This window comes from Pangasianodon hypophthalmus, chromosome 16 (genome assembly GCF_027358585.1).
Source record: "Pangasianodon hypophthalmus isolate fPanHyp1 chromosome 16, fPanHyp1.pri, whole genome shotgun sequence".
Lineage (NCBI taxonomy): Eukaryota > Metazoa > Chordata > Actinopteri > Siluriformes > Pangasiidae > Pangasianodon > Pangasianodon hypophthalmus.
The window spans coordinates 5,131,329-5,157,771 of NC_069725.1; the positions used below are offsets into that span (position 1 = coordinate 5,131,329).

The 26,443-nt window shown below is 37.8% G+C and overlaps 1 protein-coding gene across 5 annotated transcripts in view; it reads left to right on the plus strand.

Moving 5' to 3' along the window:
• eya4 (EYA transcriptional coactivator and phosphatase 4) overlaps nucleotides 1-26,443 on the plus strand; it is a 46,545-nt gene that overhangs the window by 6,979 nt on the left and 13,123 nt on the right. For 2 of the 5 annotated variants that reach the window (XM_026945127.3, XM_026945126.3), the window contains exons 2-10: nucleotides 453-526; nucleotides 12,621-12,670; nucleotides 15,192-15,310; nucleotides 21,415-21,498; nucleotides 21,772-21,849; nucleotides 23,377-23,443; nucleotides 23,592-23,734; nucleotides 24,968-25,114; nucleotides 25,292-25,371. In XM_026945127.3, coding sequence (XP_026800928.1) covers nucleotides 494-526; nucleotides 12,621-12,670; nucleotides 15,192-15,310; nucleotides 21,415-21,498; nucleotides 21,772-21,849; nucleotides 23,377-23,443; nucleotides 23,592-23,734; nucleotides 24,968-25,114; nucleotides 25,292-25,371 — 801 coding nt within the window. In that variant the 5' untranslated portion in view covers nucleotides 453-493. Of the gene's footprint in view, nucleotides 1-452; nucleotides 527-11,664; nucleotides 11,782-12,620; nucleotides 12,671-15,191; nucleotides 15,311-21,414; nucleotides 21,499-21,771; nucleotides 21,850-23,376; nucleotides 23,444-23,591; nucleotides 23,735-24,967; nucleotides 25,115-25,291; nucleotides 25,372-26,443 lie in introns of all 5 variants that reach the window. The other 3 variants (XM_053240643.1, XM_026945128.3, XM_026945129.3) reach the window with 3 other exon arrangements.

Here is a 26,443-nt window from a genome sequence, read left to right on the forward strand (position 1 = left end):
AGTTGACTGAGCTTTCATACATGATAGATAGATAGATAGATAGATAGATAGATAGATAGATACATACATACATACATACATACATACATACATACATCTGATCTGACTTTCACAGGCTCAATACCAGTGTGTGTGCATATGTGTGTGTGTGTGTGTGTGTGTATGCACGTGTGTGGGTATATATATATATATGGAATGGATGGATGGCTGATTTAGCATAATATACACACTATAAAGTAGTGTATATAATAATATCCACTATTATATACACTGCTTTAACACACTGTACACACTATAAAGTAGTTTATATTATAATACACACTGTAATGTACACTGATTTAGCACAATATACACACTATAAAGTAGTATTTTGTGCATTTTGAATGATTATGATCCAGTGTTAATTTGTTGTGAATGGATGTGTGTGTGTGTGTGTGTGTGTGTGTTGGCAGGTCGCTGGATCAAAACTTAACAGGGTGGAAGTGATCAACTGATGGAGAATACACAGGAGCTGACCGAGCAGGCGGTAGGAGAACCACACACACACACACACACACACACACACACACACACACACACACGGGCGGTTAGCTTGCATTGTGGTCTGTGTTATGAACCAAGTTTTCATTAATCTTTTGCTATAATTGCTGTCATATGGGAGCTGCTTCTTTTTTTTTTTTTTAAAAAAAAAGCTTTTCAGGAGAAAAAGCTGTTGTGGTCTGATTGTCAGGATCCCTCAAGGTGTTTAGAGTTGATTTTTACTGCTGCATGTGGCACAAAGGGTACAGTCAGCGTTCAGGGTGTTTCAGCTGATGTCTTCCACCTGTTTGATTTCTTTTCTTTGGAGTTTTAAAATCAGCTCACACATGATCTTCCTCAGTGCTTCAGTTGGTTTGTGTTATTTTATATTGTACTTTTGGTCTGTCATTCTGTAGTGAAAGTAGGAAGAGGAGTCAATCTATTCTATTCTATTCTGATCAGATCAGGGTTGAAAGCATCGCAGCACAAAGTTTCAGTTTTAAACTTTAAATGGTAGAGCGCAGGTAGATTGATGGTAGATTTATGATGATTGTAAATATATGATGCTTTTGGGAAACCATGCTCAGGTCAGTTACATCCACTGCACATTAATTCAGTGACCTCTGGCAGGATGTTACATGTCCAAAACCATGTCTTCTCCTTCATAACGCACTACTTTGGACATTTTTCACCGTTTTGTAGTAGTGTCAAAATGCATAATGCAGATTATTCTGTGTACTTATGAAATCGCACAATGCTTTGCAGGAGGTTAGTGTCTAAATAATTAGTACAGCACCCCCAGAATGCACTGCAGTGTTTGTAGGGAATAGTGAGTAGGGAATCATTTAGGACAGATCATGTTTTGTAAATATAATATAAGATATTGTTGAATTACATTACAGGCAAATATTGTTTGGAACTGGAAAAGAAACATTTGAACTGAACTGAATTGAGCTGTACTGAACTGAACTGAATTAAACTGAGCAGCACTAAACTGGACTGAACTGAATTAAACTAACTGAATTAAACTGAACTGAACTGAACTAAAGTGAACTGAATTAGACTGAAATAAACTATACTGAACTAGATTGAATTGTACTAAACTGAACTGAACAGAAATGAACTGAATTTAACAAACTGAATTAAACTAACTGATTTAAACTGAACTGAACTGAATTAGACTGAATTACACTATACTGAACTAGACTGAATTGAACTGAATTAAATTGCACTGAATTGAATGAGAGTGAGGAATAGAGTGAGAGAGAGAGAGAGAGAGAGAGAGAGAGTATGATGTGTATGCAGGCCACCCAGGCATGGACTGAGCACTACAAGGGGTTTTAATAGTGAGCAGATGAAGACTGAGTGGCTGAGCACAGTAGCCATATGGCCAGCACAAGTTCGAACAGTGGCCACACACACACACACACACACACACACACACACACACATATACAAAGACACACACAAATACACACTTGTACACCCCCATCTCTTTCTCTCTCTCTCTCTGTCTCTCTCTCACATCTCTGTCAGTGGTCTATATGAAATTGTATTAATTAGTAAAATGTTCAGTGGTGTGTGTGTGTGTGTGTTTGTGTGTGTGTGTGTGAAGCAGATCTGCAGCATGGTGTAACAGGTGGAAATGTTGCTTGCTGTTTGACTTATGCACATGTCTCGCTATTAATAGTTCCGATGGTGTGCAGTCGGGCTCTCTGACAACATCAGCCTTGTGTGCGTTGTTTGTTTGGTCGGTTGATTGTGGAGCGGCGTGACTCGGGTCTCTCCTGCACATCCTGTCCTATCAGGCTGAATCTGCAACACTGGGGCAGTGAGGGTTTCGCTTTTTTAGCTGAGCAGGCAATATTCGTGGAGACTTAGATTATAACAGGCTGCATGCAGATTTAGAGACATGAGAAACACACTGATTTTGAGGAGTTAGAGCATACAGACAGTGTTGGTTAGCCATGGGAGAGTCAGATACATACATGGGAGGGGTCAGAAGTGAGTAAGGTGACCAGACGGTTGTGAGTTCAAATCCCATGACTGTCAGAGAGGTACTGTTGGGCTCTGAACCCTTAAAGACACCCTGAAAGAAAAACTGATTATTGTTGTTACCTTGTTATTGCGTGTGTCTCATCATATTGTACTTGATTCCTTAAAGTCAAGATACCGTGCATGGATGAGTAGGTTAAAAATAACATTAAGTAAAGAACAAAAAACTTGGGGTTGTGCTGTTATATGCAAATAATCACTGATAGGATGGTGTGATACAGCCCATAAAGTGGAGTCACTGTTATCACCCTAAATCTGATTTCTAAATTTGATAATTTCCCAAAGCAGCACATCCTGAGGTGTTCATTTTATCTTATACTACAGCAATTTGTCAACAATTACAATTTGTAATTTATTCATGAAAGACATGTTGTACTTTTAACCATTTATAGTTACATTCAGTGTTGTGGAAGGTCTGCAACACAAGTTAGTTTCTGTTATCATTTATGTTATAGCAGCAGTCATTCCCTCACCTGCCTCTCTTTTTTCTCTCACCTGAAGTTAATAAGACAAAAACAACACAGCTTGTTAGATCACTGAGAAAGTGCATAGTCCTTTGTTACAAAGTGCTGACACTGGAGACTCTTTCCATAAATGTTAAATAAATGTTTCCTTTATTTAGTGGTTATAAGTTTTTTCTTTGTTAAATAACAATACATTTTTTTAGACCCATTCATTATTAACCTTAGATTATGTAGAGCATCCACCAAACAAGGTCCTGTGTAAGAAACAATAATGTATTAGAACGAGTGCATTAATTATAAACCTGCGATTTGAATTACAGATGGCACCATTGTCAGAGCTGCTGTTATAGATGTTAGGACGTTGGATGGATAAACACGTTAAGTGCCATTATCGAAAGAAGGATTTTTCCTCCTGAGCCCTCACTGAAAAATTCCACGCATTCAATTTAGCAAATACAAAATCTTCTCTTGCTGTTGTCTTAGAAAGAAAGGCCGACATACAGACAGACAGAGAGACCAAGGGCAAGAGCGAGAGTGAGAGGGAGGGAGATGGAGTGGCATGTGGTGTGACCCAGGGGGATATGTGCAGGACAGAGAGGAGAAAAGAAAGAAACGGGGTGAAAAAAAACAAAACACTTTTAGCTGCAGCCTTTGCTATGGTGAAGTCTGAGCCTCAGGGCTGCAGGGACAGAGAATGAGGGAGGATTCAGGTTACATACACCTCACACGCACACACACACTAACTCAGAGACACATCATTTACACCATTTCTTAGAGAAAAAAGCAGAGAGACAGAAAAATAAAGAGAGAGACATAAACACTGAGCACATCTGTACCATGTGCATGAGCATTACCAGTGCAGGAGGCCGAGACCTCTGACTTCTAACATACATGTGAATGAAATATTTTATACACCACATCACAGAACCCCAACAGTATTTATCTAAATCTAGCTTCAGAAATATCAGTTTCGGATTCATTACATTGTGATTTTAATATGTCGATGTCGCTGATTTTCAAGGCGACTGCTACAGTGCACAAAGCTCCTCAAGAACATTAAGGAGAAAACTTAAGAGAAACCAAGACAGGAAAGAAAACAGAAAATCAAGACCTATCTTCTGGTGTGCAGTTTGAATTCGTATGAAATTACATTTTACAAATAAAATGACTCAATCATTTTTTTTCCCTTATACAATACAGTTTACTTACATAGGGGCCTTAATTCATTCTTACAAAGCAGATTTACAGATACAGTGACAAAATGCTTCCTAAGAACATTAAACAGAAATCTTAATATCTGAAGATACTAATAAATAAATAAATAAATAAATAAATAAATAAATAAGAGCCATCCTACTCTGGTCTGCATCTCTCTGGTTTGACTTTGTCTAAAATTACATTTTACATATAAAAGGTCTTCATAAATCTAAATTTATTTGTTCTTAAAATGTTTTGAATTTTTGATTTGAACATTGTTTTGAACATTTGATGTTTCCAAATTTATTTATATCGTAAGTCCAGATAACGATCTAGCTGACAGCTACAGTGTAGAATATTAATAGAATAATGAGAATCAAAAATTAAGAATTAAAAGAATATTAAGAAGAAAGCTTGAGAGAAACAATCCTTATTCAGTTGATTACATTTAGGAAACATTTTCATTTATTTATAATATATATTACTTTAGTAATATATAGCGCACTTATTAAGAAAGTCAAGAAATCCATGTATAGGCCTCGATCAAGTCAGCAGCTAAAAGTGGCAAAAAGCTTCATAAGGATGTTAAGGAAGAAACTTGAGATAAGCCGTGGCTCAAAAAGCAAGGCCCATCCTCCTCAGGTGGATACAGGATAGTGAATTTCAGGATGTGTGCTGTCCATTTGCAAATAAATAATAAATCTGAAGTGACTTTGTCTTAATAATTTAAGATTTTTATCTGTTTTGGAAACTTTTGACATTTTAATGTATTTACATAATGCTTTTAACAAGCCTCTGTTACACAGCGGCTCTAACCCACTAATGATCAAGCTGACAGCTGCAGAAAAAAAGCTCCCTAACTAAATTAAGGATGTTTTCATGCCTAGTTTCTCTGCTGAAATCTGCACTAGAGCTCTGTGTGATATTGATGTTGTTTTTTTATTATTATTTAGTTTGGTTGGTTTCACATTGCACTCTTTTTCTAACACACTGAATTGCTTGCACACTTGAGTTCTTTGATTGGTCAAGAATTTAATGGCATGAGCTTTAATGAGCACTTCTTACTGGTTCTCGCAGAGAGTTTTTCCTCTGCAGGTCATGAAAAGTCAGAATACTAAAGCTACTATTATACTATAGTTACTCTAACATAGTTGTTCACTACCAGCTAATAATGTACCAATCTTATTTACTATTGTCAATAATGGATCAATAATGGATCTCTTTTAGACTCATTCTATTATTCATTGAAATGAAAACATTCCTTTAAATTTAGATTTAAGCCATTTATAGTTAAACAAATGCAGCCATGTTGATCTTTATGTGTTCTGTTTTGAGTGAAAGTGATCTTTAGTTTGAGTCATGAGTATCGTTGCAAATGGCACAGTACTTCCAAATATTATTAGAGCAAAACTTTTACATTGAGTGTTGTTTAAAAAAAGGAACTACCATAACTACCATAACTACCCCAGTCATGTAAGTGCTTAGTCCCTTTCATGTAGTCTAGGTGCAGATCTTCTTAACACTGTGTTTTCACCATTAACAGAACCAGGGTTCACATGCATTAGGACCGAGAATTGTTTTTGATGGAACAGGGTTCAGTTGTTTGGTGCAAATATTTCAAAATAGACCAAATTAAGGATAAAGTTCAGATAGTCTGCAACAAGCAAGTTCAATGTAGAAGTGCATCAAGATACAACATAGATAGAAAGTGTTCAATAAAAGTGTGAAAGAGAGCAGGGCTTAAAAAATATGAATTTGTCCGAAATAAGTTATAGGTCTTATTAACAACTTTAGCGTTGTTATATGTTTAAATAATATAACTTCTAATTGGAGTTGAATTGAAAATAAGGGAAAGTAAATAAAAAGAAATCCTTAACCCTTTCATGTATAAATTGTTATAAAAAATTAGTAGATTTTTGATCGTTTATTAATCGAAAAATGCATGCAGATTTAAATGAATATTTAAATTTGCTTTTTTTTTTTTTTTAAATCGCTTATTAAAAGTAGCTGAAGTTAGCAGGCATGAAGTAAAAGTAAAACAGGGCAGATGTATTAATTCTGTAATAAATTTACAATATTTTTCACTAACATATTTTATTTAAACTTTAATGTCCAATATTATAAAAAATGTACAGTATATTTATATAACATTTAATCAGTACCAATTAACTATGAAGTTTAGCACAGAATGAATGTCCTATTAAAAAAAAAAAGCTATTAATGATTGTTAAAGTCTGAAATTTTCTATATTGATTTGAGGTTTTTGTGTAGAAACTTTAGACAGCAATGCCTGAGACGTCTGTCACCATCAGCCATGTTGGATTGGAAGAAGCAACGCTTAATGGAGTAAAATCAGGATAATGGTTAGAGTGGTTTGGAGGTGAATTACCTTCTAATACATTTCTAAAAACAGCTTTAAAATAATGTCTATGAGTGTGGACATCATACATGAAAGAGTCTGAAAGTAAGGTACTAAACTCTAGATGACCATTGTGTTGTCTTAGGGGTCAAAAATGACCCGCCACTATGTTTACCAGCCGAGAAAAAGAGTGGTGTCCACTGCTTAAATGCAGTCTTTCTGCACTGTGAAGAGGGAAAACCCAGATATTCACAAAGTTTCTGACGAATGACAGATTGTTTCTTCATGAAAAATTGATTTGGGGTTTAAAATTCAATGAAGTTGCTTTATTTTATTAAGGGGTTAGTGAAGGTGGGTCATTTTTGACCCTTAGGACAGAGGAAGTAGACATAATGTTAAGATCACACAAGGGTTAAAGGAGTAGCTCAGCAAAAACTGAAATCTACACAATGCTCTCCATACTGCAAACATAGTCGTGTTTGGCACAAGACATTTTTGGCACAAGAAGGTTGCTTCTTATATTCTATACTGGAGCTATAAGGCTAATGTAGCTAAGTAATGGAAGTCAGTGTATATAATGACTTGGCTGAGAGAATTGTATAAATGTCTTTTGTGGACAATTTACTGATCATCTTCATTTTAGCTAAACTAACAATAATTTAAAAAGAAAATGTAATATGATAAACATTTTTAAAGATTGCAGAATTGTCTGATAAATTTCATATGTTTCCAAAAAATTTATTTGCACATAATGTATCTATTTATAATCAATTACACTGTGTGTGTGTGTGTGTGTGTGTGTGTGTGTGTGTGTCTAATTTTGGATGACGTCCTGAAGGACACTTCGGGTCCAGACTGAGCACATTATTTAACAAGCACGTCGACATCTGGGAAGCAATTCATCATTTAATTAAATGCGTCTGAAACCCAGCCCCTCGTTAATGAGATTAATTTAAATAATTAACGAGCTGCTGACACAAGCACGAGGCCTCATGAATAATTCAGCAGCATTTTTTGTCGGCTCCAATCAGAGGGGAAAGGGCCACTTTAATGCTAGAGTGCTTTTTTATATAAAGTTTCAAGTTTATAATCTAACACACACACACACACACATAGAGAGAGAGAAAGACATCACACACACGTGGACTGATACTCAAATGCATCTACACACACTCTCTGAAATGCTGTGTAGGTGTGCCTGGTGTAGACTGGTGTCCAGTTTCTTTCTGTCCCCTTCCCCCCCATTGGACTGTGCCATTCTGAGCACACACATCAGGTTGGCATGGAAACGGAGCAGTCTAAGACAAGCATATAGGGAGGTCATAGTGAGAAGAATTTAGAAAAGTTTGTATTTGATGATCTGATAAATGTAGGCACCAAAGCAAAGTGAAAATAAGGGACATATGAGTTTTTAAAGTAGGTCATTGCATGTTTTTTTTTTTTTTTTGCTTTTCAGATTCTTGTATTAAAGTTATTATATGAGGGGAAAAAAAAGATGGAATTGATACTAGGATATTCAGCAGCGATGTGAAGCTCAAAATAAATGGTGTGTGTGTGTGTGTGTGTGCATGTGCATACCAGGGTAGATAATGTTTAATTCTCTCTCACCCCTCAGGTATTTTAACCTTTTTTTTTTTTTGACAATATAGCGCATCATTATATCACCTGGAAAAGGTTCAGGCGTTGATATAAGTTCTCCTGTGTGTGGGTGTGTCTTCTTTTTCTCTTTCTTCTTCTCTCTGACCTGGAGAAAGGAGCATTTCTGGGAGGAGACGTGTGGCATAGTCTTACACCTCCCTGGGGCTTTTTGAAATGTGTGTGTGTGTGTGTGTGTGTGTGTGTGCGCGCTCACAGGTTGGGGAAGGGGGTGGCTTCAACAATGCTTTACATGAAAGCATGAAAAGAAAGGGTATGAAGTTACAGTGGTAAAAAGCATAATACTCTGAATGAGAACAAGTGCTTGTGTGTGTGTGTGTGTTCAGGTGTCTAACAATAAGGCTGGAGTTTCTGTATTTCGAACATAAACGTGTGTGAGGAAGCTTACCGGTTTCACTGAAAAAGTCAATGAACAGAAATGGGGAAATGTTTTAGGAAGCCATGCTTGGTGTGTTACTGAATGTTCCAGCTAAGAATAGAGGAAATTAGTAATGGTGGACTGGCATCATGTGTTTTTTCAGGAATTCAGGAACTTTTGATCTTTCCACCAGTTTTAGTTCCTGGGCTATTGAAACCTTTTTAATTCCTGCTCCACAGGTGGAACTTTTCTGAGGAACTATTGATGTGGACAGAAGCGCTTCTAGCTATAAGTGGTGTAAGCAGTCGATTAGGGCCTCTGAGCCACCAGGGGACCCCGTAAGAATGAATGCAGTCACACAGCTCCAAGGTCTTCAGTTTGATCCTGAGCTCGGGTTACTGCGTGTGCATATGTTCCCCGTGCCTGTGTGGGTTTCCTCTGGGTTCTCTGGTTTCCTCCCACTTCCCATAAACATGCCAGTGGATGGATTGGCCATGATAAATTGTCCCTGAGGTATGAATGAATGTGTGAATATGTGTGAGCCTGGTGCCTTGTGATGGACTGGCATCCCTTTCAGGGTGAACACTGGGTGTGAGGTGGGAGTACACCCTGGATGGGACACCAGTCCATCCCAGGGCGCATATTCATTCACACCTAAGGGCAAGCCACCTTTCAGCATGTTTTTGGGACGGAACCGGAGAACCTGGCGAAACCACACAGACATGAGGAGAACATGCAGAACTCCACAGACAGTAACCTGAACTCAGGATCGAACCATAAGGTGCCAACGCTACCTGCTGCACCACCGTCTCACCCTGTAGTAATACTCAATTTAGAAAAGACAACAATAAGGGCATCTGCCAAATACCATAAATGTTAATGACTCAAATGTAATTCTAGAGTTGACCATAGATGTGTAGCTTAATATCTGCTGTTTTATTTATTTATCCTGACCCGCTGCTTTTCTGTTGTTTATGAATCACTGCATTCATTGCAGGCGTTATTCCTTGTCTTTATAGAGACTCAAATCATGGGTTATTAATTTTTAAGCATCTATAAAGCCCAATGAGCCACGCTTGTGATTTTCAGATTTATAAATAAATATGACTTGCTTTTGAGTAGAGCTAGGAAAATTCTTATAGCCAAGACAAGGTCTCTTTTTTTCCCAGGAACTATTTGACATGCCGGATTGCGTATAATCTGTTACTTCCCATTGCTGATGACAGAACAGTCACCTATTCATTCCTGCTGCATCACACACACACACACACACACACACACACACAGTGTGCATGTCCGGCTCTCGTCTGCACCTGCATCCACAAACACCTCAATCCCAAAGCATCAGGCTTTCAATGGCTTGGGTGAGAGATACACACACACACACACACACACACACACACACATTCCTTTCAGAGTATCTGGACCACACTAAAGTAAAATAAGAGCTGCAGCGAGAGAAAGTGTGTGTGTGTGTGTGTGTGTGTGTGTGTGTGTGAGACATTGCACAGTGACCACTCAATATTCCAAACATGCTGAACCCCTCCCAAAACCACACTTTACATCTGACACACATGTGTATTCATGTACATGTGTGTGTTTTCAATTAAGGCCCCATATGACTGCAGGCTCTGTAGTTTGCAAGGGGTAAGTGGTCTAAATTGAATATGAGACGTTTATAGACATTCTAAATTTCTCCATGCTTTGATCCAACCCTTTTGTCTTCGCAAGCATATATCATCGGGAAAGCCACGGAATTTCGTAATATAAAGTCGAAATTAGGAAAAACAACGAAAAGTGGCAAAGTGTCCTTAGAAAATGAAATACAAGAGACTCATTAAATTACACTGATACTCTAACAAATGAATCCAAAAACAGAATGAAAGAGGAGAAGTGAGAAAAACTGAAAGGAAGAAACAGGGAGGTGTCTGTTTTGCTAAGAAAGTGTATCTTTTGGCTCACAGATATTACCGCTAAGCAAAAGCAGACTGTTCGTGACAGATATACAAATCAGAATCAGTTTGTTTTGTTCTGCACCTGTACACGATACACAGGAACACAAAGAACATTATTGCAAAATTATTCCAACACACATGCAGCTGAGTGCAAAACTTCCTCTATTTTATAGTTTTTAAGTCAGCTGAAGCCCAAACATTGACTTTGCACTGACTTTGAACACTGACATGCTCTAATAAATTTATTTGAATGTGCCTCATTAAATTGTGAAATGATTTAAAGGCGCATTAGGAAGATTATTAAAAATTAGTTTTGACTTACGGTTAAGTAGATAGGTTCAAGAATACGTGAATCATTTTTTTTACTCCTATGACTCATAATGATTTATGAGGATGGTCATGAGGGCCTTCACTGTCTTTTTTCTTTGTAATGAAAAAAGAAACTTATCTACTTGATTTGTATTTCCAAGCTGCCATTCAAATAATTCAAAGCTTTATAGAGACTATGGTTTCATAGCTGGGAAGATTACTAATGCTAATTCTGCATCCAGCTTCATCCCCATCACCAGTAATAAATTACTCCATGCTGGAAAAGCACTGCCAGTGTTTATTCTGGATTTACTGCGTTTCTTGTTGTGGTTTTTATTTATTTATTTATTTATTTAGTTTTGCTCATAGAAGAGTTATCTGGCTGTGCTGGGAGCATGCTGATTTCAGACTGACAGGGGGGCGGAGTGAAGGGGCTTAGGAAAGTATCTATAAAATGGCTGACAGTAGGCACATTCAAACATAAATAAGCACTCCAGACCATAACACAGTTTTCCAAACTGGTTTTCTCAACCATGTTAAACACTTGTGTTGAGACCATGGCTTAAACAATTATTTTTCATCATTCTTTATGTATTTTCCTCTTATTTTTATTCCTTTTATACAATTTTATTTGTATTTGGCTTATTTGGCTATCGAACCTTTAAGGCCATAGACACAGTTACTTTGTTAAGTCTTATGTAAGGCAGGAAATGTTCAAACAGGCTTGAACTATCAAGTGGTTTGGTGTGGATTCAGGAAAATGCTTTAACAGAAAATATCGGCCTTTTACAGAGTTGCAGAGGAGAATAAAAAAGATACAGGGACACCGACATTAACAGCAAATGGAAGAAACACGCACACAAAGACAAGGCTAAAAGGTGCTGACAAATAATAGAAAAATCCTCAGAGGCAAGTGGAAGAAGATTCTGCTTTTATCTCACATTCAGAAATATCATTTGTATTGTTTCACATTCCTCACCAAAACCTAACTGTATGAAGTAGTCGTATATAAACCTTTGTACTCATCTATACAGTCTTCAGGTATTAAGGGTAAAAACCTCTAGGAACATCACAATTCTGTTTAATTTAATGTCCAGTTTAGGAATCTGTTCATGATGATTTGGGCATCATTGCAGAACTTTTCGAGAAAAAGATCTGATGTGCTTGTAAATGAGATACCATTAGAAATTTTCTAATGCAGTGTCTATTACAATTCAGCAGTTACAATGTTGCAATGATAAAGTGCTGTTTAGAAAATAATTCTTTGGATTGATTTATATGGCACCTTTTTTGCACTGCAGCAGGATTGATATGTAAGATAGCTCCGTTGTTTTATTTCATTTTTAAATTCACATAGCTATATATTTAAATACACTGGGGTCCGAAAGTCTGAGACCACATTGAAAATCTGGGATTTTTTTTCTTTTTCATTTAAAGGATTTAGAATTCTGAAATATTTAAAACAAAAAATGTAAATGTTCAGTGTCTTGTGTGTATATATATATATATATTGTGACTTGTTCTTCGGTCGTTTTAGACCACAACAGTTTACACAAAAATTGTGAAAATATCATGCTATAAAACGATATATACGGTGTTTTGACAGAACAAGATTCTACCCAAAAGTATTCCAGGAATAAATAAAAGGAATTTAAACAAATAACCTGCTGGAGTTCAGCCATGTTTTGAGTGAGAGAAAAAAAAGAGAGAAAGGGAGAATCATTATGCACTTTTCTGTTCTTCTGCAGGTGAAGAAATCTCTCTCTGATCCTCCCGCTTCAGACCCTTCTGACAACAGGTAACACACACATACACACACACACACACACACACACACATACACACACTACTGTGTATCAAACATGATGTCCATTTAGAGGTCATTTATGCCTGGTTGTGACATTTGACAGTGATAGTAAGTGTTTTATGAGTCTGAGCAGAAGAAGCTGCACACAGAGAAGAGAAACATACAAAACACATGCGCACACACACACACACACACACAGAGAGAGAGAGAGAGAGAGAAGGATGTTAAAGTCATTGCATGTGTGCGTGGGTGTACTGTAAGAGTGTTCGTTCAAAGACTATTCAATACCTGGGTCTCAGACTGTGTGTGTGTGTGTGTGTGTGTGTGTGTGTGTGTGTGTGTGTATATGTATGTATATGTGTGTGTCTTTGTGGGACTGAATTTTGTACAGCTGTTTCTGCCATAGACAGGAAAAAAGCAGCCATGTCTATCTGAATGATGTAGCCTGATTAGAGAAGCAGCCATGAGAAAGAGAATGAGAGAGAGAGAGAGAGAGAGAGAGAGAGAGAGAGAGAGAGAATTGTTTCATATCCTGGTATGATGGGATGAATAGTGTCAGTTTTGTCAGAAGAGTGGGTGAGAGAACTTTATGTGTGTGTCTCGTCGTCATGGCATGTGACTGAGAGTTAATATGTGTATGATGAATTATAATACACTCTTAGAAAAAAAGGTACGTCGAGGGTTCTTTAGATGATAAATGGGTTTAATTTTCTGAAAGGATTACACTTGGAACCATTTCTGTAATGGAACTCTGTTATAGGACTAAATTCCGTTGAAATACTAATTACCTATGATTTTAAAGAATGCTGCTATTTGACAAATATAACATGTTGCGCAATCATGGGGCAGGGTGCTCCTTGCCCCACTTAGCTTCTATTTAATTATTATTGCCCCTAGTGGTCAAAAATGGGAACTGCAAAAGCGCTAATAGAGGTCAATAAGGGAGGGAATCACGCTACTCTATGCTCACTCTATAAACATTTTCAGTGGAGGAGGAAGAGCGGACGTGTCGGTGAATGACCAGGTTGCCAGATTGGGTTAGTTTAAAAATACTCTGTGGAATCCAAGATCTTGTTTTATAGCAAATAATCAGAATTAAGTCTAATAGATTTCCACAAGAGGCAATGCATAAATCCAGACAGTGCCTATGATGCTGGCAGAAGCAATTCTATTGTAAGATATATTGCAAATATTGGGATAGAGAAAGAGGGATTATGGAGTGGAAAATCCCCCTACATCAGAAATATGTGTGAAATACTTGTTTCCCCACACGAAGGCTGAGAAAAAGAAGAAAAATGTCTCCGTTTTCCAATGCCAAAGTTTTTCAGGTCTTTTGGGTGGTTTTTGTGGTGTAGTTAGGCTCAAAGTTTTGCTGAAACCTGTCAAACATGGTTAATGATAGTACTCTAAAAGCAGTTAAACAAAGGTATGTCTAAAACTGCTCAAAATGAGCTGCTAGACAGTATGATGGATGCTGTAAGTAACCTGTAGCATAAGTAAAGTGTGATAGCCTCTCGACTTAATTTTGTTTGAGGCTATGTCGTTATTAATGTCGCCCTGCCTCTCAATAACTCACAGATGAGTAGCCTAAGAATAATGTAAGTTTGCATCTACCTCATGCATTCTGTGAGTGGAAAGTTCAGTAATAAAATGCTCTGTGGCTCCAGAACATTACTATTACACATTTAAATAATGAATCCAATACTTAAACAGTTGGATTATGTTCATAAATCTGTACCAAAGAATTTAGTTTAATTGTTAATGGAGTCCCTGCCTACAAAAGACTTCAGAACCCCTGATCCAAAGAACCACTGAGGAACCCTTTTTTCTATTAACAGTAGCTTTCAGGGAGTTTCTATAGGAAGGCATTGGATTCCTGGGACATTAGCAAGAAAAAATGAGTTTAATAACTGGTTTCTCTGTGATTAACTCTAGCTTCCAAAGCCAAACTTTAATTGCATCCAAACGTTATTGATTGGATCAGTATATTCTTTGCTGAGTTAATAAAAACGTGCATATAACTGTATCATCATATCATTGCCTGAGATCCGCAAGCTAGTGGGAATAAAAATAAATGAAAATAAGTGTTTTCAGACTTTAAATCTGGCGAAAGAGTGATCAGGCAAATTGAGTAATCATTCAGTTTGAGAAAATAAACAACAAATAATTAGAAAATCTAACAAGTGCTCTGTGAGCTACATATGAAGGAAGTTAATAATGGATAGAAATGGCTTGAGTTTCTCACACATGAAACCTTGAACTGTTGCTGTTGCTTCTGGGATAGAGTCATATTCACTCAGCCAAACACATGGCATCTTCCAGCAAAATCACTTTCAGATTTTATGATTCATTTCCTCTTCTTCTTTGTCCTTGCCTCATATTCGTGCTGCTTCTTATTCCTTCTTATATTTTGAGGACTTTCTCTCTCTCAGCTAAACTTTCTCTCTCCTGAATAAACCTCATATTCAGGTTGTTTTTGGAGCGTCTGATCTAGTCTGTTGTTTGTCGGCAGGTCATTGGAGATGCAGGAATTAACCAGCCCTCAGCACACAGTCGCCAGTGGCAGCGATGGCAGCTCCAAACTGGACAAGAGTCTCCTCACTAACAGCGTCTCCACCAATGGAACTGGAGGTGAGACTCTTACAGACATGAGTAGAGTTTGGAACAATGTTGTGTCATGTGGAAATCATAGTTGTGATGAAATTTTCTGTTGTATATTAAGTTCATAACGCTCATAACAAGTGTCATAGTAACCATAATGATTGCATTTCAACATCAGCGTAGCATAATTAATTGTCAGACATGCTTTATGAGTTATCATGTTGTGTATATTATATATATTTAATCCACAGCACTGTTGAATTCTTGATTCTGATTGGTCTAGTTTTCTGTGAGGAGACGTTTATGTAGCATTTTTGGAAGGAGCCTCCAGTGTCAGCAATTTGTAACAGTCAGAGGTAAAGCTGTAATGTTTCTGACCTGGAAAACTGCTATAACATCACAGGAAATAACTTGTTTTGCTGCCATTCCACAACATTCAATGTAACTAGGAATGGACTGAAATATGTGTCATTTTGTAATTAATAAAAAATTGTAATAGCTAGCAAATTGTTGAGGTATAAGATGGATAAAACACTTCAGTACATGATGTTATAAGAAAATAATCAACTTCATTGTGGTCAAAGTAACTCCGCTTTGGGTTAAACGCACCACCCTGTTGTTGATTATTTTCCTATAACAGCAGGCCCCCGAGTGTTTTATTCCTTACTTGTCTACAATAAGTTGACTGTTTATTAAGTACACCCATCTAGTAGTGTGATGCACTTCTGATGACCTTCAGATCAGCATAGATTTGCCTGGGCATGTGTTCTGCAAGTTGCTGGATGAAATGTTGCACTGTGTGGAAAGGTCTGAATTGCACCATGACTGTGCAGACAGATTATTCCACCTCATCCCACAGTTAAAACATACAAGGAATGTACAGGTCACTTAAGCAATGAAACCTTCCTGGAATGGTCACGTGCTGGAACTGAGGGATTTAATAATGTTCAGATACATCGTGCCATTCAGACATTCTTCAGGGGTTATGACTGGGACACTGAGTGCCTTCTCCACACCACCTCAGTGTTACCCCTAGCCCCTAGCCTGTCCTGTTCACGTCATGGACTTGTGTTGCTGGTGCCAAATTCTGATCCTTCCATCAGCACCTTGATATATTTCATATAAATCATTTACATTTGCTCATTTTGGTTATCATGGAGACCAAATACAACTGAGCAATTGTGGGTTAAGGGTCTTACTCAAGGACAAAAAAAAGGGCAGCTTGGCGATGCTGGGATTTGAACTCACAACATGATCAGTAGCCCAAAACCCTTAACCACTGAGCCACTACTTGGATCTTCTACAGGTTCCTGTTCCCACTGGAGATGCATATTTGCTGACAGCCTTAGTGTCCCAATCTTCAACTAGCCCATTCAAGACAGTTTCAAGTGATGTGTCCAAGTGGTGATTTTGAATGTGATTCATTATCTATAAATCTACAAGCTGGTTTGGTCGACAGGATTTCTGATTACTGGTAGCTTTGTTTTTGCGCCATTTTTTGGTAAACCCTTGAAATGGTAGTACATGAAAAGCTAGTATATAACTTAGCGCTGTCATTTGTTGAGTTGAGTTTGGCAACTCAGTGTATATTATACAGGGTGTCCCTTGTCGCTTGTCAGTCACTATAATTTCAATCGTGTTATTTATCATTTATGGTTGTTATTTTAAATAACGCAGTTCACAGTTATAAACCCAGGGCTGTTGAACACCATAAGCAATAAATTTTTAGTGCATGGGCACAGATTACTGGGCCCAGATTTAAATTTAAAGCTGTGAAACTCTGGTGTAGAGTCTATAAATGGGTGGTGGTTCTAGGAAAACCTATTGGTTGTCGCTGTGGCTGAATTCTGGCAAAAACAATGAGTCAAGTTTTATGACTATGATATACTTTGACACCTCAAATTTAAGAAAACAGAATTATACTGTATTTCATCAATAAGACATGGAAATGTTTTATTTACTTTTCAATCTTTCTTGAACTTTTCAGAACTACACTCTATTTATAATAGAAAATTTCACAGTATGAAGGGTTTTGGACCCAAACGACAGCATGTTTTAGCTCTTGTAATTAGCCTGTGTTGTTTAGTGCTCTGCCCATTCACTGCTAATCATTTCTCCTCCCTAAATGTGAAATCTTTGGCTGCTATATTTACCTCTGGGATTCTCTGTAGTGGAATGAGTGCAGGGTTATCATAGCTATAAAACTTTTGGAATGGCCAGGACAGAGGAAGAATTGAATGCTAAGTGTATTTCATTGTTTTCCAACTTAATCCCAAACCATTTCATTTGTACCATATGTGTGAACCACAGAAAGGAATTTTGACACATTCTTTTGTCCTGAGAAAAGGACAGCAAACCAGTTTACTCCAAACTCATTTATAATGGAAGTCTAAGGCCAGTTGTTGAACTCAGTCAAGAAATACTGTGTATAATGCAAATTCCAAGCTTCAAGTATTTCACTATAATAATAAGAAGAAAATCATAGGATGACATAAAGATGAGATAATGCCGTACTGAAACTGCTCCTATGTGGTTTTGTCCAACTTTGTTTATCCAACAGTGAAGTAATACACAATTACAGTTACTTATACTTCTCCAAAAGTTTTGTGGTAACCGTACACGATTCCGATTATGTTGACAACAGATACCATAAAATATTCTTCAAGGATAAATTACACAAAGTTTAATTTATAAATTTATTTGATTAGAGTCTTGATTAAGGTGATTTTTTTTCTGACAGAATTAAGCAACTTCCTCTAGATGTCTATTATAAGAAAGTTTTAAGAAAACGTTTCTTCCATTCTATTTTTCAGTACAGGAAAAAGTATTGAGATTCTTTTCACAGGTAATTGACCATTAACCACTACAGATATCTGTTTCATGCGTAAATTATAAAATACATCCCAAATTTAAGATGGTTTAATAATAACTGATTATTTGCATAATTGTATGAAGGCTAATTCACATTAATTTGGACTTTTTCTAAACCTCATTAAAGGAACTAAAGACCTCAGACAGCATCAGAGGAGTAAAATGGGACAACAACATTACTGCTGAAAATCATTAGCCACGTTTTGATTTAAAATATTACATAAGAACAATTTCTTAAGACTTTGATGTCCACATTGATTGTAAATACTATTTTTAAGAAAAACAGCAATTAGCAAGTTTACATCTGAAGTTATAGGATGTCTTATTGGGGAAAAAAAGCTAATGTGTGTTACAGTGTGACAGTTTTTTACTTGATTAGACCTTTTTGTGTAGAAAGTTTACACAGAAGTGCCTGAGACATTCTGTGTCTGTCGCCATCAGTCATGTTGGATTGGGAGGAGCAACACTTACTGGATTAACAAAATTCAGGATAATGGTGTATATAACATTAGATTGGTTTGGTGATTTATATCATATCTTCTTAAAAAGAGTTTTAAATTTACAGCCTACAAGTGTGGACATCATACACGAAAGGCATATGCTAGATAATTTGGTTAAAAATGCTTTAAGGGTTCTTTATGGGTTTATGTTACCCCACAGTCTCTTTACCTCAGGTGTGTAAAATACACTGGTCCTAAAACTGAAGGTTCTGGACAATAGTGCTTCTGTAAATAGTTGGATATATGAGTGAAGGTCTGAGTTCATGTCTGGAGTCAGGAGTGTGTTTCCTGCCGCAGTGAGTGCTGTTCTGGTAAAGAGTTGGTCAGGGAGATTATTCACTTGAGACTTGAAGGTCAAATCCACTCTGTTTTGGTTGGGAAACTACGCTGAGTCATTAGGAGTCAATTGGAATAAACCACGACACGTGTGTGTGTGTTTGTGTGGCGAAAGATTTGGCTGTTTAAAGTTTGTGTTTTGTGTTTGATTGAGAATCCGGTGCACTAAAAGCTATTTCCTGTTTTTGGAGATGTCTATTGCTGGGAGGAAAATTCTAAACAAATCAAGAAATTAATTAAATGCACATTCATGTTCACGCTTCAGATATCTCTCTCTGTGTGTGTGTGTGTGTGTGTGTGTGGGCAGCAGTGATCTCATCTGGTTTTGACGTGCTGGCCGAATGAAACAATAGAGGAACACAGAGAGGAAAAGACAGCAGAAGTCTGTAAATCATTCCGATTGGAGTGCGGCTAATGATTTTAACAGACACACACACGCTGCCAAAACAGCGACATATTCAACATTCTCCTTAGTTTACCTCATCATCGCACAGTCCAATTTGAATACACACATACACACCCACACACACATATACACACATACACACAGCAACTGACAAAGAGCCACAGGCAAGCAATAATCCCACTGCCTGTGAAAGCTCATTCGTCTTATGAAAGTGTGCTTTCTCAGGTTTACGCATACATACAGTCACGCACCAGTGCACAACATTAGTATCTACATACAGTAACACATATATCTTTAAAAAAGGATATAGGTTTTTGTCTAAAATGTGCTTTATTAAACTGATTTTAAAGTCAATACATAAATACACTTCTGTACCAAATCCAAAAAATAGAACAATTATTACGGTAATTGTTTTTTGGTACAAACAATTTACAATTACAATTTACAATTGTTTGTAATTATTTACAAGATAATAGAATTTCTAACAAAAACACAGATAAGATGAAGCAGTGGTAGTGAGGGGCCAAGAAACAGACATGAAGGAATCTGTTACAGATAGAGTAACTTGCTTTTATTACTGTAAATATTGCCAAGAAATGAGATTAAAATGAACAGCAAAGAAATGTTCATGTGGGACAAACAACGGTGATCAGTGATTGGTCATTGGAAACAAAGCTGATTAGTCACTGGTTGTTGGAAGCAATGGTGATCAGTGATTGGTCATTAGAAACAATGGTGATCGGTAATTGTGTTTTGGGAACAATGGTGATCAGTGATTGGTTGTTGGGAACAATGTTCATCAGTGATTGGTTGTTGGGAACAACGTTGATCAGTAATTGGTTGTTGGGAACAATGTTCATCAGTGATTGGTCATCAAAAACAATGGAGATCAGTGATTGTTGGAGACAGTGATGATCAGTGATTGGTCATTGGAAACAATGGAGATCAGTGATTGTTTGTTGGAGACAGTGATGATCAGTCACTGGTTGTTGGAAACAATGGCTCACATAAGTGCAACACAGTCAGGCTTTACACACTGGTGGTGAGTCAACTAAAAGTGCGCTGTCAACTTCTATAGCCAGTAGTTGTGATGTGAGCTGGAGAGCCGTATCGAGTGCAGGACAGTTGCTACAGTCTCTAGATTTGTCTGTAGGCTATTTTTTTGGGGTAGATTTTAAAAACCTTATCAACACTGCTGCATCTGATACAGTCATATCAGTGCCACTCACACTACCATGTCAGTGCTTTATTGAGAATGATCCACCACTCAGATAATATCTGATCAGCAGTGGTCCCGTGCTGGTGCCTTTTTTGCATAGCAACAGATGATTTTCACTCAGTAATTTTTATACTTACTTAAAAATTTGTTGTAGCTAATAAACTAGGAACTCAGTATGGGGATCTTAAGAACCCAAAAGACTTTAGTGTTAGATCCTTTCTATGGGGCATCCAATGTTATCCATGAAGATTGATATCCATCTTTAATGTTTTATCAAGTGTGTTTCTGCTTGGATGGAACAAAAACCTGCAGCCTTGTTGACCTTTTGTGAATATTTAATGGCCATTGAACTAGAAGTTCAGCGTGGGAAGATCACGCAATGCACTCACTGTTCAAGTGGTTAACATTGTGAGAACACTTTTACTAGGCGACTGGGAAATATGGTCTTCGGACTTAAGCTAGCTAATGGCTGAGTCTAGCAATGTATCTAGCTAGCATGTAGCAGGTTGTTTAAACAGTATAAACTAGACAAAACTGTTTATCAAACATGTTGGTGAGTTACTAAGAAAAGAATAAGTAAGACTAAAACTTTACAAAGCATCGACTTCCCATGGGTTAACATCAGGTCAACATCAGAACTCCACAAGAGTGATGCTTTCATGTGGAATCTTCTAGAAAACATGTTAAACACAACCCAGTATGAATGTAGAATAAGACTGGACACCCTTGTTTTTAGAAACTTTGAAACCTTTCTGCATAATGTAGTCCATGATGTAACTGACTCCACCCCCCCCTCCCTCAGGCGAGAACATGACCGTTCTAAACACGGCTGATTGGCTGCTGGGCTGCAGCTCTCCGCCCACTGCCCCAAGTACGAAGGACTATGGTATATTGCATGTGTGTGTAAAGTGAACATACTTAGAGACACTGTGTTTTAGCGTATGCTGAAGTGTGTTGTAAAGCTGCAGTATATACACACAGTATATACGCTATACTGGAGGACAGTATAGACACACTGTTGGCTAAAAAGCTGTAAAGCTCTTTGTGTGATGTAGAAAGGCTTTGGTGTGGCTGCTGTTCATACATCATACGACTGTTTTAAATTTATGGCTCTTTTACGGTAGATTTTATTTGATTTTAATATCTTTGTTTCCCTCAGTAAAGACAGAGCCGCTGAACAGCAGTGAAGCAGTCAGCACAGCAGGAGATACAGGGCTGGACACTTACACAGGGTCAGGTAAGATATCACACACACACACACGCACACATGGACACACATGGAATACCTTGTGTAACCCTGTGACAGAACTTGCTGAAAGCTTTAAGGCCTCAATCTTTGTCCTTGGGTTAACGTCAGCACAGCATTGTCTCTTTATTTAGCTGCATTACACACACAGACATACATACACACAAACAGACACACACAAACAGACACACACAAGCAGATTCAGAACTTCTCCAACCATCCATCCCCCCTGCAGAGAGAGCTGAGGCCCATGCTCCAGCTGACAGAAGGGTCTGATGTCTCAATAGTGAGAGACAAAGAAATGTGTGTGTGTAGGAGAGAGATGTTTGCATGGTTTCATATAGGAGTGTGTTAAAGAAGTTTATGAATCCATCCATCTCACAGTGGGAAGGAATTGCTAAACTCAGTTAAGAAAACGTATCTAGTTTATGAAGTGCCTTAATATAGAATAGATATGTACTGCAGAACGAAAGTGTGGACTCACATGTCATATTTCCTTCAACGCTCATGGGTTTATTCAATGAAAATCATATGCAGTATCAAGCTATCCAAAAATACCTTTATATTACTTTTATTTTTAATAAATAATTTATTTATTTAGTATTTCAGGAGTTTCAGGGAAAGAATTGTATCTTGATAGATGATAAATAATATATAAATAATAATTTATCATAAATGATAAATAATAATTTCTCCCACTAAGGGAAGGGGCGGGAAAGGAAGGAAGGAAGAAAGGAAGGAAAATGAAGTGTTAGCATTATGACAAGAGACAAAAGAGATAAGATGGAAATGAAAGGAAAAGAAAGAGAGAAATGGCATAAGAAAAGGAAAAAAAGGGAAGAAATAAAAGGGAAAAAAGTAAGGAAAAGGAAGTACTAGCAAGGAAAAAGAAAAAAGGAGAGTAAAAAAGAAGGAGAGGAAGGGATGTAGGAAAGAAAAAGAATAAAGAAAGGAAATGAATGGATGAATGGAAGAAAAGGAGAGGAAAGCAATGAAAAAGGAAAGAAGAAAATGGGGGAAAAAAGGAAGGACAAGGAAGTGCTAACATCATGACAAGGACAAGAGAGAAGGCAAATAAAGGAAAAGGGAAAGGAAAGGAAAGGCTCTGGTCCATTTAGGTCAAATTAAATCAGCAGAGAAAAGGAATGGAATGGGGGGAAATGGAGAAGAAAGAATGGAAGGTCATTTTTGATATCGTTAATTTAATAGAGAGAAGTTCATTCTTTTTCTTCTCCTTTTATTGAATGAACAGAAAAGACAGTTAACTGTCAGTCAAAAGAGTGTGTGCATGTGTGTGTGGGTTTACAGCTTTTGGCAGATGCTCTATGAGAACAAGTTGTCCAGGATTCATGTTCTGCCCTGCAGATTTGCTATTCAGTAAAGAATGTATCAAAGTGGAGCTGATAGATGACACATGTTGCGATTTCCTGCTGGATCTTGATCCAGACTCTGTGTGAAATGTGATTTATTGATCTAAACTGATACCACTTGTGATATCATTTTTTTTATTATGTGCAGTTATAACCAGCAGTGGATTCAGTCCTCGACCTGCACATCAGTACTCACCTCCCCTTTATCCTTCCAAGTAAGGAACTATTCACACACACATCAGTTTCGGCTACTCTCATGTTCCCTGGCCCGCAGGCATGAAATATATCCACTCACTCTAACAAACATCACACAAGCAGATCCATGCAAATATGTTTGAGAATCCTGATCTGTTTGATTGACAGGCCTTATCCGCACATCCTGTCCACACCTGTGGCTCCGCCCATGTCTCCCTACACTGGCCAGTCCCAGTTCAGCAGCATGCAGCAGTCTACGGTGTATACACCATACTCTCAAACCACACAACCTTACGGCCTCTCCACCTATGGTAAGCTTTCCCTCCTCTTATATATTCTATTGGTGTCTGTGTAGCTTTAACTTTGTCTCAGGGCTTTTTTTAAAGGTAACAGTTCTTGAACTATTACAAGGGAGACATTATATTAATATTAATAAGCTGAACAGTGAGACAAAAGTTGATTATGCACATAATGTATAAACTTGCTTACCATGAGATACAACTGTAAGTGCTTTGTTTATTCTTTTTATTTGCTTGTGCTGAAGTCCTGGTAAAGAACTACACGACCCACAATTCTATTCTCCAATCAGAAATGTTGCTCAAATAGAAATAGGACTAAACACTTTCAAGTGGCTATGGTGAGGGATTTTGGGAGGTGGAATGACACCAGAGGAAACCCACATGAGAACATGCAACAGTAATTCCACAGACAGTAACCCAATATTTGCCCAGACAGTAGTACCCCAGTTTGAACCTGGGACCCTGGAACTATGAGGCAGCAGCATAACCCCTGCACCATCATATACCACTCTCATAGCTCATTCTGTAGCTAATCTTCCTTGATTATAATATGTAATTTAAACTGATTAGTGTTGTTAGACAGCTCCCCCTCTTGGTGATGATTTCTTAAACCTCCACACTTGCCACATGATAAGCAGATTTTCATCGCTGAGATTCACCATCTGCACCTGTTGCTGCCTTCAAACCCTGTCGGAAATATGGCAATTATGAAGTGAGTGCACTTTAAAGGCCATCTCAATGTCGTAACTCAGGAGCTTGTACTTTTCGGTGAGCCTCGATTTTCTGAGTATTAGGCGAGTCAGTAACAAAATGTCACGGCAGCTGCCAATGTGAATGTGGCGTCTACAGCAGATGGTGAAATTGAAGTGGAAATTTTGCATGTGTTCAATACAGATGTAGTTGCATTTTCTATTCAGCAGGTCAAAATTAACTTCTTGTTGTTGATGAAAATCAAAAGACGCTTTCTATATGCCACTTGAACACACACCACGTCGTAATGACGTCCTCAGAACTCAAACAGACGTGTTGACTTTAGCTGCTTCGGTGAGAACTTATGTGTTATACTTAAGTTCTCACTGAAGCTGCTAAACTTAAGTAGCTAGCTATCTTGGTAGCTACATGACTCCTTTAAAAAATAGTTAGCTAGCTAGTCAGTGTCTAGAATCTCATTTTTGTTTGGGTTTTCCCAGACCACCTCATATAACCATTTAAAGTGAAGTGTCTTCCCCTGATGTGTATTTGCAGCGGATTTAGGGGTGATGTTACCTGGGATAAAGACAGAAGGGGGGCTGTCCCAGACCCAGTCCACCCTCCAATCAGGGCTCAGCTACAGCCCAGGATTCACCACCCCCCAGCCTGGACAGACGGCCTACTCGCCCTATCAGATGCCAGGTAATTATAGGCTACAACTAACCAGCACAATAGCTTCAGTCCATCCTGCAGATAGATGTGAGAGTAATGAAAACTTGATTACCAAGATCTGCCAACATGGTCAGCTTGAGCCGCTGGATTCTCACAGTGTCCTCTCTCTCTCTTTCCCGCTCTCTCTATTTCACACACACACACCAGCATCAGGGTTTACATCCTCCCCTGGCCTCTACACCTCAAACAACTCCGTGTCCAATCCAGCCAACTTCAGCACACAACAGGTACTGTTACACACAAACACACACTTTGAGAATGATGACATCACTCACTAAAACAGGTCTAACTGTGTACATGATACACCCGCACAATCGTTCATCATTAGACATTCAGCCGGAGAAAAAAGCCAAACTGGAATGCTTTTGTTCCCCCGATGAATTTGGCAGAATAAACAAAGGAGTTACGGCTGTGCTGAAAGGAGAGGAGGGAGAATCCTGAGGAGGAACGGATGGGAAAATGAGTCTTCCTGAGAGCATTTTTACTGCACCATTCATGTGCTCGGAGATGTTAGTGACAGCTTTAGAGGCATCTGCTGTAAAAGACCAAACAGTGTGTGTGCACGTGTGGGTAAAGAACACCAAGGGATTCATAAAATGCTCCCATCAAATAGTCTCTGTGTTCCGGCCAGGACGCTTCGTTCCTTCATTTTCTCTCCATTCCTTTCTCTTTCTCTCTCATATTCTCATACCCCCTGGGAAAGTTGCCTTTTCTGCAGCTCTTCAAAACAGCTAATAGTTTGACCTTAAAAGTGCGTACAAGGTAATTTTTTATAAATTATGTAATGTTATATCACAGTGCTGTTGAATTCTCAATTCAGATTGGTCAGGTTTGTTAATGCACTCGTTCTAATATGTTATTATTTTGATGGTCAGACGTTCACATTAATTGAAGCCCAATGATAAGCCTATAATATATAAAATATATTTATTAAACAATGAAAACTTAAGCACTTTAACAAAAACCTGTTCCTTTCCTGCCATGATATTGCATTCATGATTACACACTTATGTGACAAGCTACTTTTTTCTTATTATTATTTATATAATAAGAATGACTTTATAGCTCTTAAAAATGTGATAATCAGAATGAACTTTTTTCCTGGACGTTATGTAACGTATCTAACGTATCTAAAAGTAACTCTAAGTGGATAAAAAGTACCACGAGTAATTCTTTAATTTAAAAAGTCATTGTTGCTAAATTGCTGTGGTATAAGAGGAATAAAACACTTCGGGAATGTGCTGTTGTTGGAAAATAATCAGTAACTACGGCGTGGTAACAGTAACTCTGCTTCATCAC